This window comes from Nannospalax galili, unplaced genomic scaffold (genome assembly GCF_000622305.1).
Source record: "Nannospalax galili isolate Female #2095 unplaced genomic scaffold, S.galili_v1.0 scaffold996, whole genome shotgun sequence".
NCBI classification, from domain to species: Eukaryota; Metazoa; Chordata; class Mammalia; order Rodentia; family Spalacidae; genus Nannospalax; species Nannospalax galili.
Genome location: NW_008339436.1, coordinates 4,240,037 through 4,251,827, shown reverse-complemented (window position 1 = coordinate 4,251,827; position 11,791 = coordinate 4,240,037). Strand labels below are relative to the sequence as shown.

General features: G+C 48.9%; 1 protein-coding gene across 1 annotated transcript; it reads left to right on the top strand.

The window, feature by feature from the left end:
• The first annotated feature begins 3,494 nt into the window (after positions 1-3,494).
• On the top strand, positions 3,495-11,469 carry Npy4r2 (neuropeptide Y receptor Y4-2). The gene is made up of 2 exons (XM_008834133.3): positions 3,495-3,720; positions 8,972-11,469. Exon 2 carries the CDS (start codon positions 9,031-9,033, stop codon positions 10,156-10,158), a length of 1,128 nt encoding a protein of 375 aa, XP_008832355.1. The 5' UTR covers positions 3,495-3,720; positions 8,972-9,030; the 3' UTR covers positions 10,159-11,469.
• The last annotated feature ends 322 nt before the right edge of the window (positions 11,470-11,791 follow it).

Below are 11,791 nucleotides of genomic sequence, written 5' to 3'. Positions count from 1 at the left end.
ATTTATTTATTTATTTATTTATTTATTTATTTATTTATTTAATTTATTTATGTGTATGTGTGTCCATCTATGTGTACCATGTGCATGCAGGTGCCTGCACAGGTAGAGGGCATCAGATCTTCTGGAACTGGAGTTGTGAGCCATCTTATGTGGGTGCTGGTAACAAACCGGTGTCATCTGCAAGAGCAGTAAGAGTTCTTAACTACAGAGCTATCTCTCCAGTCCTGTGCTGTTGATTTTCTAAACACATAGGGAACTTTGGTTTTCTGTTTATAATGTGGGAAAACGAGCTGCTTTCCCTGGGTAGTTGATGTGGCATTGCTATATCTTGCAGAGAAAATTAGGACAACTGTTTTACCCACGGGATGGACAATGCTTGGATGCCTGAAGAAATAAAATGACATTTCACTCTGCCTCTGCCTGGGTCTCCAGGAATGAGAAGGACAAATGAGTTTGATGAGCAACACCTACAGTCCTAGACCCATGCAACTCAGTGGTGGTCCCTAAACACAAAGAGTGTAAAAGGAGACTAAATCTAAGGAAGGCAGCAATAGAGGAAAAATAGGGTTACAGTGACTTGATCTGATCACCATAGCTGAGCTCCTCCTAGGACTATATTAGGCTAGTCTAGGTGAGGGTGAGAGGTGTGAATAATGGCACGGGGCTGGAGGAGTGTTAAACTATAAATGATAGGGACTGCTTATTAGGAAGGGTTGGGGAGGAATGTGTGGAAACCTAGAGAGAGGACACAGCCATAGCTGTGTGGGAACTTCCTGTCAGCAACTGTACAAATAGCTGTTCACATGTCCTCTTATTTTTCCTCACAACAGTCCTTGTAGATTTTAGCTTTGGCTCTGTTGTACAGATGGGAATCTCAGGCAGTGAGATGGCTTCTATGCCTAGCTTGTGACCACTTCCCACAATGGCTCTTGGAGTGGTAACAGCAGCTGTGAGTGGGTCTGACTCCAAGTCCTAAGAATCTTAAAGCAAGGAGAAGTCTGTCTTCCCTGTTCTTAACTTTATACACTGGACCAAGGATATACTGATCTTGAATGTAATGAAGGCAAAGATCACTCATGGGTCATGAGAAGTGTGGAGGGTCTCACACACCCAAGGAATTGGTTCTCCCAGTTGAGTCCAAAGTGATTCATGTGGAACATCCCTCAGGGGCAGGAAGTGAGGCCTACTCCTAAGCTACAAGCCAGGTATTCTTATGGAAGAAGGGAAATCTCACCTATAGCCCCTTCCCTGGAGACTGGGGAATGCAGTCTGCCCTCAGAGCCTTGCAGATGGGTCAGCTGGCCCTGGATACCAGAGTGTGGGAAAGGCTGTTTCAGGTTCTCCTGGTGGGCTCTGCTTGATTACTGAGCTCCAGATGCTCCAGCTGTACTAGGGCCTGACTCTGAGGCCACTAGAGGGTGCTGTTCCCTTCCCCAGTAGAGACAAAGGGTTTAACAGCCAGTCAGGGCATGCTGGTCACACCAAGAATATTGGCAGTCAGGAACTATCCACCTTCCCCAGGGTCCCATGGTCCTGGAGAAAGACCTTTGATCTTGGGTTCAAATCTCAGTCCTTCCATCTACAAATTGAATGGCAGCTGAATACCTCACTTTTAAAAAACTGTTTTCTTACCTCTGGAACAGGATGATCACACTTTAGTTAGGTAGGCATGAAATTGGAGTAAGAGCAAGTGTTCCTTCCTCTGAGCTCTTTTGCTATACTCTGATCCATGGGGGCTGGGGCTCCAGCCTGTGACACCGGGCAGTCGTTCTCAGATGTGTTCAGGCGGAAGTTAGCCTTGGAGGGTTCAAAGGCAGCTCAGACCCTTTACAACTACTGGATTAGGTGGAGGCCACAGAAGGCAGGTGTCTATAGAGCTGTCAGCTGGAGTCAAGTAGTTTCTATACAGGAAATATTTTCAGCCTTTGTTCTTTGGGCAGCCACCATTACAATCTGGCATTGTTAAATCAATTCCTTCTTTCCTTTGTCAAACCTGTGTCTGTGTATAGACCTATGCTAGACCCAGGTGGCAGAGATAAGAACTGTGCCTGAAGGATGAGGAGTGGAGACAAATGTGAAGTTAAGCTAGTCCATCTGCTTCTGCAGCAGGACATGGGAGGGTTGTGAGAGCCAGTCATGAAGGTGACAGAAGCCACAACCATTGAGCACAAGCCTGAATGTGTGACAGGTAGGGTTCATGGCCCTGACCTGGCAGCTTCTTAGCAGAGTCACTTTAGGCAAGTTGCTTAATTGCTGTCCTAATAAAGATGTCCACCCCTTAGAGCAGATGTGGTGACTAAAAAAGGTAATCTCTGTACCATTTTCAGTACCGTAAGTAATGGCTACAGTTCTAGAAATGGCCACTGCCCATGGCTCCAGGACCCATTTCCACAGAGAGCCGCAGAGAATTTTGCAGGAGACCTGTGGATGCCCATTATTCAGGAGATTATTTGAAGCAAATGTGAAGGAGGTCATATAAGCTCTCATCTGATTTTACCATGTGGTTTCTTTGGAGAGGGACTGAGTTAGTGTGTTCAGAATCTGAGAAGCTCTGGGAAGACCATAATGTTTCATCTGAGTCTGAGTGGGGCATCATCTGGCTCCTAGAGAAAAACATGTTCTCATTTAATCCTCTTTGCCACAACCCTGGAGGCCTGTCCAGGTTACTTTACTTGCTTCTCTGGACTCCTGCCTCCTTCCCTCACCTCCTGGCTGACCTTCTCTGGCCATGCTGTCTAGCCCCAGGTTTTTGTCCTTGGTGTGCCCTCTGCCTGGAATACCCATCTCAGGTGGCCCGTTCCCCACACAGCTCACTCTCTGGAATAACTGATTTCCTGTTACTTATCCCTTGTCTGTCTTCTCCAAGGTTCAGAGCTCTGGGGTGACACAAGTACTGGGCTCGTGACTCATCAGCTCTGTGTATCCAGGAGGACAACCAGGCTCACAGGACGTTTGCAGTTAATTTCAGCTAATATTGCTGAACGAGTTTATGAAAGACATTTTTTTTGACAGGGTCTCAACAGTGTTGCCCTGGCCAACGTGGAGCTCGTTATGTAAACTAGCCTGACCTAGAACTCACAGAGCTCCTCCTGCCCCTGCCTTCCAAGTGCTGAGATTAAAGGTACCTGCACCCTCCCCAGCTGTAGGAAGGCACATTTTTAAAAGCTCATTTCATACATGAGTTAACGGAGTTTGCGGCAGAGGTGGGGGGAGGGGAAGAGCATGGTGTGCACGCAGTGCAGTTCGTCCCCAGGCAGCAGGGTGGGTGTGGTGAGGGGCAGACGCGTGGGCAGGTTGCACCTCCGGGCCCCGGGGCTGGCAGTGGGCCCCCGATCGCGGAGCGGGCGGGGCTAGAGTTTTGTGGGCGTGCGCCAAGGCGGGCTCAGGCACGCATCAGCGGGTGGCCCTGGGCTAGGTATCCACCGCGCCTCGGGGGCGGAGCTGGCGAGGCCACTGCAGTCCCAGTGTTTGCCTGGCGGGTCCCGGGACGGAAGCGCAGCTGGGACCTGAGCTACCCTCCTCGAGGAGTTCTCTGCCTGGCCGGACACCTGGGACAGGGAGCTTGGTGGGCTTCCTAGGGCCTGGGAGTTGGTGCCAAACTACTGGACTGGGTAGGGAGCATCCTGGCCCCTTGCTGTGGACCTGCACTTAGTAGCTGCGGTCTTCTCACCTGAGACCAGGTGGCTGGGCACCTCACAAAGTGAGCGCCACCAAGAAGAGGTAAGCAGCACATCAGAAGTGCCTGCAGGCAGGCATTAGGAGATAAAAGCTGGTTGTGGAGATTTTAGGAGAGGAAGCTTTCCGCAACTGATCCGTCCCCCCTGGAGAGATTGACATTGTATTCATTGGTCTTCCTTGGACTCCTAGGAATGACCCGCTGCAGAATATTGGGGTGTGTGTGTGTGGGGGGGGCTGTGCAGTGCAGTTTGTTACCACTATCTCCATGAGCTGCTTGGGAATGAAACCCATAGACAGGGTTTCTGTCCATCCACCCCCACCTGGGGGACTTGAGGGCCCCTGGTTCTCACTGGTCAGCTGGCAGCATCCCATCAGCCCTGGAGAGTGGATATGGTCACCTGGAGGAGATGCAAGCCCACATCTGCTTGGAAAGGATCTAAGGTTGGAGAGGCAGGCTACCCTCCCTACTGCCTTGGAGTGAGTGGGCTTTCTGAGCTAGCTTGTGGGGATTACAGGCCAAAAGGCTCTCACTCGCTGTTCAACAGAGGACTCAGGGCTTCCAGAGCACCCTCTCACTTGTGTGAGCACATCTCAGCATCTGCAGGTGCTCCCTTGGGCCCTGGCTCCATGGAGAATCAGGTGAGGCTTCCTCAGTGGTCCCGGGATGTCTGCAACCTGCCTGGCCACTTGGGCATTAACTTTTGCACAGGTTTACTTCCGTTTCTTCTTTTCAAAAATCTGTGTTTGGCAAGAGGGGTACCGATGAAATTAGAGCCAGGCTGACCAGGGGTCCAGCTCCACTTCTTATGTACTCTGGTGCTTCTGCCAGGCCCCTTCATTTCACCAGGCCTCCTCTTTAAAAAGAGGTCAGTAGTAGTTTACCGTCTTACAGGTCAATAATGCTCAGCTACTGGCAGCATCGTATGGATCAGACTAATGGTGCTTTCCTGGCAGGAGTCTGGTGTGGCCTACTGCTCAGGATGACAAGTGAAAGCCAATGTCTTTTCTGCCCTGTCTCCCAGGAAACATGAACTCTTGAGTGAGATAAGGCCCTCCCTCCTTGGGCTCTCTCCTCCAAGATAAGGGTCCTATAGCCTGTCTCCTGCAAGCTTTCCACATACTCCTCTTTGTTTCTTCTACTTCAGGGGCCTCAGCTCCTCTCCAAGCCTTGTATCTCCCAGGTCGTCTATGGGGCAGGCTCAGAACACTGATTTTTGCATGTTTGTTGCCATTGCTGCCTTCTACTGTCTCTTCGTTCTTCTGCACCTGAAGTTTCATTTTTAGGTGGTGGGAGGCAAGATAAGGCTCCTCTTGAGTGACTCTGAGATCATCACTGACTGTGAATGGGGTTGGTCCTTGACTCTGATCTAGGAGGAGTGGGAATGTAACCCTTTCCAGCCCTTTGGAGAGAGGGGTTCTGTCTCTGAGCACAACAGGGTCTTGGTGTTTTTGAGGTCAGATGCTAGTGAAGGACCAGAATGGGTGATGGGTCCTTGGGCCCTCCACTGGAGCTTCTTTTTGGTCTTAGTATAATACAGAACTGCAATCTGATGGACTCAGAATCCTAGACATGGGCTTGTGTTTTCCCGTGGCCAGCTCCTGCTGGGTGGGAGGTGAGGTCCCTTAAGATGGAGTTGATGGAATGAACAGAAAAGGAACTAATATTTGAAAGACACCTATGTGAGTCAATTAGGCCTTGGACCTCTCCACCTCCCAGGAGGCAGCAAAGTTTCTGAATTGGGCCTTGTCCATTCAATTGCATTGTCTGAAGAAGATGGAGACTGACCTGAAAGAGTACCAGGGTACTGGAGCTCCAAGTCCCACCTTCCCACTCCCCTTGGCCCCTTCTTCATCCCTGTCTCAGGAGTGAGCTAGATTACTCTGCAATGTGTCACTCACAAATCCCTTGTATAGCTGACGAAACTGGGTCTTAGAAAGTTTCAGTGAGCCTCACAAGGTGGCAGAGCTGGGATTTAAACCCAGGACAAACATGTGGTGTCTGGGATCCTGGCATGGAATGCTGCTCTTTTCTTACATACATATGCTACTTCCAGCCGTGTGGCCGAGAATCCTGCCATTGACCTCAGAAGCCCTCAGATGGTCTGAGAGCTAGACACATGCTCTTGTGTCAAAAGCCCACTAGCATCCTGATGACTACTGTTTTCAACGCCATGCCCCACTCTGGCCATTCCTTTCCTTGGGCTCTTTAGTCCCAATTGATACAGCTTAGGCTGAGCCATGATAGCTTCTCCCCAGGCCTTAGTGGCACCTAGTCCTCTTTACCTCCTCACCTGCTCTATTCCAGTGCATCCCTCAGGCATACTCCACCTTGTAGAGTGTTCCATGGAAGGAACCTGCTCTCCTGCTGAAGTGGGACTTGGGGTTTGAGTGACTATTGCTTTGTCCCAGAGTTTGCATCTAGAAATTCTCATTATGGGCTCCTAGCAGAATGGACTTGTAGAGTCCACTCCAAATTCTCCAACCCTTCCCTGCCTCTGCAGCTCTGAGAGATGATCAGGGGTCCATTGACAGTTTTACTTGTTTCCGGAATCATCTTCTTCCCAGATCTTGTTCTTCCCCCTACCCTGTTACCCAAAGCTGCTGGAAGAGCTCATCTGGGCTTGGACATTCATATGGTCTGATCAGAAGTGTTGATGTGTGGTGTCCTGGCCCACAGGTGACCATGCTGCAAATTAGCTTTCTCTTGGTTCTCTGAGGGGGAACACATGGCAGATCCCAGTGCTGCCTTCTTTAATGTGCCCTTTCTTCTTCCTTGGCCCTCTCAGAGCCTTACTCCACTCTTTATATCCAAGTGACCTTTCTGGAATGCACATAGCTTGCTGAAAACCTTTCAGTGGCTCACCTAGCATCCCTGGTGTGGCCTACCTCTCCAGCCTCATCTCCTTTTCCTTTCTCCCACCTTGATTCCCCCTATTCCAAACTGCTTGTTTTTCTCAGAAAGCTACTGTCCTTTGTGTCTTTGTGCCTTTATACATGCTGTTCCCCCACCTTCAGTCTCTCCTCTTCTTTGTCTGTTTGTGTGAGTGACTCCTCTTCAGGCTGTGAACTCCAGATCCAGTGCCCCTACTCTTCCTGTCTCCCTGTCCTTGGCTCCATCTCTGATCTCTCACAGGCAAGCCAGTCCTACTGACTATGGCAATAGCACTATGGCCTTGAGGTCCGTCTGCATTCCTGGGATCAGTTTCTTTGGTCTTATAAGGCCAAAGCTGTATGAGTGATCTCTGAGGCCCTTGTCCGTAGCCTAAGGCTTGGCCCATATTGATCAAGTGGATGAATGAAGTAGTGATTATTGCCTGGAGCCCTCCATACCTAGTAATTCTTCTCTGGTCATGCTGATGTTGCCCCACACTGAGGAACACAATCTGGCTGCTAGTCAGTTAGAGCCTTGAACTTCCATCCCCTTTGGGACTTTAGAGGTCAGTGCATCTGCCACAGGTTTATGCAATTGTGGCTTCCTTCTCTCAAATTCTGTTCCTTGTGTTTGACCTGGTATCTTTAAAAAATATTTATTATTTTTATTTTTATGCATATGAGTGTATTACCTGCATATATGTAAGTATACCTGTGTTGTGCAGTGTCCATAGATGTCACAAGAGCGTGTTGGATCGCCTGGGACTGGAGTTATTGATGGTTGTTAGCCACCATGTGGGTGTTGGGAATTGAACCTGGTTCCTCTGCAAGAGCAGCTAGTGTTCTTAACTGTGGAGTCATCTCTCTAGCCCTTGGCCTATTATTTTTCCATGTTGAGCTCCAAATGACCTTTTTGGCCAGAAGACTGTGGTACCAGCAAGACCCTTCTTCCTCCTGAGAGCTGGCAGTCTAAGTAAGCAGATTATAAGCTATCAGGCAGATTCATGAGTTGATTTCATAAGTGGTCAGGTGAGACTCATTTCTATATGTCAGATAAAATAAACAGTGAGTGATATTTGTGAAAGCTGGTAAACTGATTTTACTGATCTCTGGTTAATTTAGTTGTTCTGTCAAAATGGCACTTGATCATGAAGAAGAGATGTATGTTCCAAAATAGGCATGGCTAACATATGGGGATCAAAGAATTATCATAGACCGAGTATTCTGCTATCAATAGCATTTCTCAAAATTGGGCCCAACAACCATGTGCAGCAGAATCCTATAGACACCATGCTAAAATACAGATTCTTGGGTTCCATCTCAGACTCATTTAGCTGCGTCTCCTGGCGAAAGGTCCTGGAATCTGCCCTTTGAATGTGCCCTTGTGATGACTCTGGTGAAGGTTAAGAATGACAAACTTGTATGATTGATGATGCCTAGAGAACTCGTGTGGTGAGTTCCAGGGGGTGTACAGTGATAGGGTGGGTAACCTTCCACATCCAGATGCCCATCACTGCCTTTACTGCTCGAAAACTTTGTAATCTAAGGTCTGATGATTCAATTTTTGGCAGGGGATCTACTCGTTCAGGAAGCCTAGGGGAAGGGCAGCTCATACCCAGGAGATGGAGGTGTGTCTGGGAATTGCAAACTGTGTCAGGTGACTTGAGCATAGAAGGCTGTAGGGAAGGTGCTGGGCACTATGTTCATGGTGTAAATACACATGGTAGGCAGCAGGAAGAAGGTGGTGTGCTGATGAGCCTGCCTGCATTCCTGGCAGTCTTTACCTTTGTCACATCCCACCTAAGAAACAAGGCTGACAGGGAGCTAGGGGCTGACACCAAGAGGATGCACTGTGTGTTAAGCCCTGAAGTTTTGGTTCCGTGGGTGTCAAGAAAGACTGACAGAGTTGCTATATACAGCAGGGCCTGTTGTTGTCTTTATTGAGATAACATGTGACCTTGGGTTTTCTACACATGCTCCCAAACAGTTCTGCCCCTAAACTCTACATACCACCCTCCAATTTCTTTACTTTCAGAACAACCACGAATCCTGAGGCTGGAGGGAGCATGTGGGACAAGTTATGGCATCAGATTCTCAGATAGCTTATTAGCTATGCAACTATGGGTAAATTGCTTCATATCTGACTTTTAGGTTCTTCATCAATGAAATGGCTTGATAATATTTACCTGTCAGAATAAAGTAGCTAATATGTGAAAATTAATGAGCACAATCTCTGGCAAACCACAAGTGCTGCCTGCATGGTAGAAATTATTGGCTGCCAGCCCCTTAAGGCTTACATGATAGCTCTTACTACCATGGAATGGAAGAGGCTGGGAACCTTCTTCTCATTGATCCTTGTTCCTCTCTGGGTTCCATCCTGAAGGCATGATCCCTGAATCCCATTTGTCTGTTTGCATTGCAGGCCTCACCTCTGAATTGGGTCCTTTGGTTTTGGAGTCCCTGGCTCTTCTCATACCCACCATGAACACCTCTCATTTCCTGGCCTTGGATTTCCCAGGATCTCCACAAGGAAAGAATGGGAGCAAACCAAGGGACTTCCTTCACAACTTCTCTGACCACTGCCAGGATTCTGTGGACCTGCTGGCCTTCATCATCACCACCTACAGCATTGAGACCATCCTGGGAGTTCTAGGCAACCTCTGCCTGATATATGTGACCACAAGGCAGAAGGAAAAGTCCAATGTGACCAACCTACTCATTGCCAACCTGGCCTTCTCCGATTTCCTCATGTGTCTCATCTGCCAGCCACTCACAGTCACCTACACCATCATGGACTACTGGATATTTGGTGAAGTCCTTTGTAAGATGTCAACCTTCATCCAGTGTATGTCGGTTACAGTCTCCATTCTCTCACTGGTCCTTGTGGCTTTGGAGAGGCACCAGCTCATCATCAATCCAACAGGCTGGAAGCCCAGTGTCCCCCAGGCCTACCTGGGGATTGTGGTCATCTGGTTCATTGCTTGCTTCCTTTCTCTGCCTTTCCTGACCAACAGCATTCTGAATGACCTCTTCCATTACAACCACTCTAAGGCTCTGGAGTTTCTGGAGGACAAGGTGGTCTGCTTTGTATCCTGGCCCTCAGACTACCACCATGTTGTCTATGCCACCTTCCTGCTGCTCTTTCAGTACTGCATCCCGCTGGTTTTCATCCTGGTCTGCTATGTGCGCATTTACCAACGCCTGAGGAGGCAGAGGCGTGTGTTCCATAAGGGTATTTATAGCTCACGAGCGGGGCAGATAAAGAGAATCAATGGCATGCTTGTGACAATGGTGGCTGCCTTTGCGGTGCTCTGGCTGCCCCTGCATGTGTTCAACAGTCTGGAGGACTGGTACCATGAGGCCATACCTGTCTGCCATGGCAACCTCATCTTCTTGATATGCCACCTGCTTGCAATGGCTTCCACCTGTGTTAACCCCTTCATCTATGGCTTTCTCAACACCAACTTCAAGAAGGATGTCAAGTCCCTGGTGCTGATCTGCCATCACAGTGTACCCCCGGAGGAGTCTGAGAATTTGCCTCTGTCCACTCTAAACACAGAAATCTCCAAAGGGTCTCTGAGGCTGGGTAGCAGATCTAACCTCATTTAGCCATGCCTAGGGCTTCTCCCTACCGTTTTCCTTGCCAGGCTCTTCCACATAAGTCATACTGCAAGTTGGGAATGGCATTCTGACATTCCTGGCTCTGGGGGCCTAGATAGGATGGCAAGAGCCTTGAAGCTTGACATGCAAATGATTTAACCATTTGCCTCTGAGAGAATTCTGAGACCAGATTCTGCGGGTCAAAGTGAACTTTGTCGCTTGAGCTGCAGGATGCCAGCACCAGAGATGGCTGCTTCTAAGAGGCAGGAGCCGTCTTAGTTACTCAGCACAGATGCCTGGCCTGAGAACCTAGGGATTTCACCTCTACCAGTGACAACTTGTGACTACTATGGGGTGAGGGAAGGAGCACTTGGAGACAGAGCTGTGGACCTTAGTCAGCTGCTGCCCTCTGGTGAAGAATTCTGTAGACACAAGATGGAATTGTCCTATCATTACACATTCAGCCAAAGAGGATGGTTCCTGCTAGCCTGGGATCCCCACAGCCCTCTGCAGGAGTTCCCCACAGCACATTCAACTCCCTTCTCTTTTATTGTGTCTACCTCCTTATATGGAATCAGCTTCCAAGTGTCTGTCCTTGAGATTGTGAGTACACGGAGAGTGATAGCTATACTGTCACAGAGCTTGTGCCCTTCATGGCTCAGGCAGGCAGGATAGGCTTTCCATTGTGGATCAACGTAAAGGTACCATTCAATGCTGAGTGTTAGGATGAGGACAGGTGCCTTGTGCTGTGGTTCAGTGTAAGAAGGAGTCAAGACTGCTGTACCCACAGTCTCTCATCTGCATCTTGCCTCCCAGGGTCTCTTCTGACAAAGAAGTTGGGTGGACATGCTGAGGCCCTTTCTGGCAGTTACGTACTGCAGGGGCCTGTAATATACAGGACTGTGATAACAGTTTCCTACATCCATGCCCTGACCACTCAGTTAACTTACCCTAGGTGATGTGCCATGGTTTTTCCAAGGGATGTTGGGGATTTCAGTGCCTTCAGCAGAAACAGAGTCAGGGAGTCTTGGGAGTTTGTTTTGACGATGTACTGACTGAAAGGAGCAGGGAAGTTAGAGAATAGGTTATAATGAGTGTGAATGTCTCTTGGATGTTAAGGTTCAGTCCCTCTGGATGCTGAACTGGGTCCCTAAGGCATCCTCAGCATGTGGACCATACAGCCTGTCCTCACAGAGAAGGAAAGGTCAGGATTTCTCCCAGACCACCTAGGATGGGATATCCCAGCTTGGTTCTGTCTGTTTAAACCCATCCTCCAATAGGGTGGATATAATAGTCCCCTGGGGCAGGTGTTCACGTCTAGAACCCTTAAGGACTCATTGTGAGCTGCCAGCATAGGCTCTATACAGGGATCTGGCAGAGGTTAGGCAGCCCCTGATTGAGCAGCCATGTCTGATGAGCTTTCTGGCCTTGGCCCCTTACCAGGAACTTGTGCAGTAGATGTTGGAGACAATGTTGAGCCACTGCCTCCCTTTCTGGGGAAGCTTATCTTGTTTCGGTTTTTGATCACATCATCAGTTTAGCTCCTTTGTTCACTTTTATGTTGGATTTTGAGATTATTCTTTGTTTTTGAAGTAGGGTCTCACTCTGCAGCCAAGGCTGACCTAGAACTTCTATACACCCC

What these genes read in the sequence shown, in the direction of transcription:
- Npy4r2 (XM_008834133.3), top strand. Translation starts at nt 9,031, where the DNA reads ATGAACACCTCTCATTTCCTGGCCTTGGATTTCCCAGGATCTCCACAA.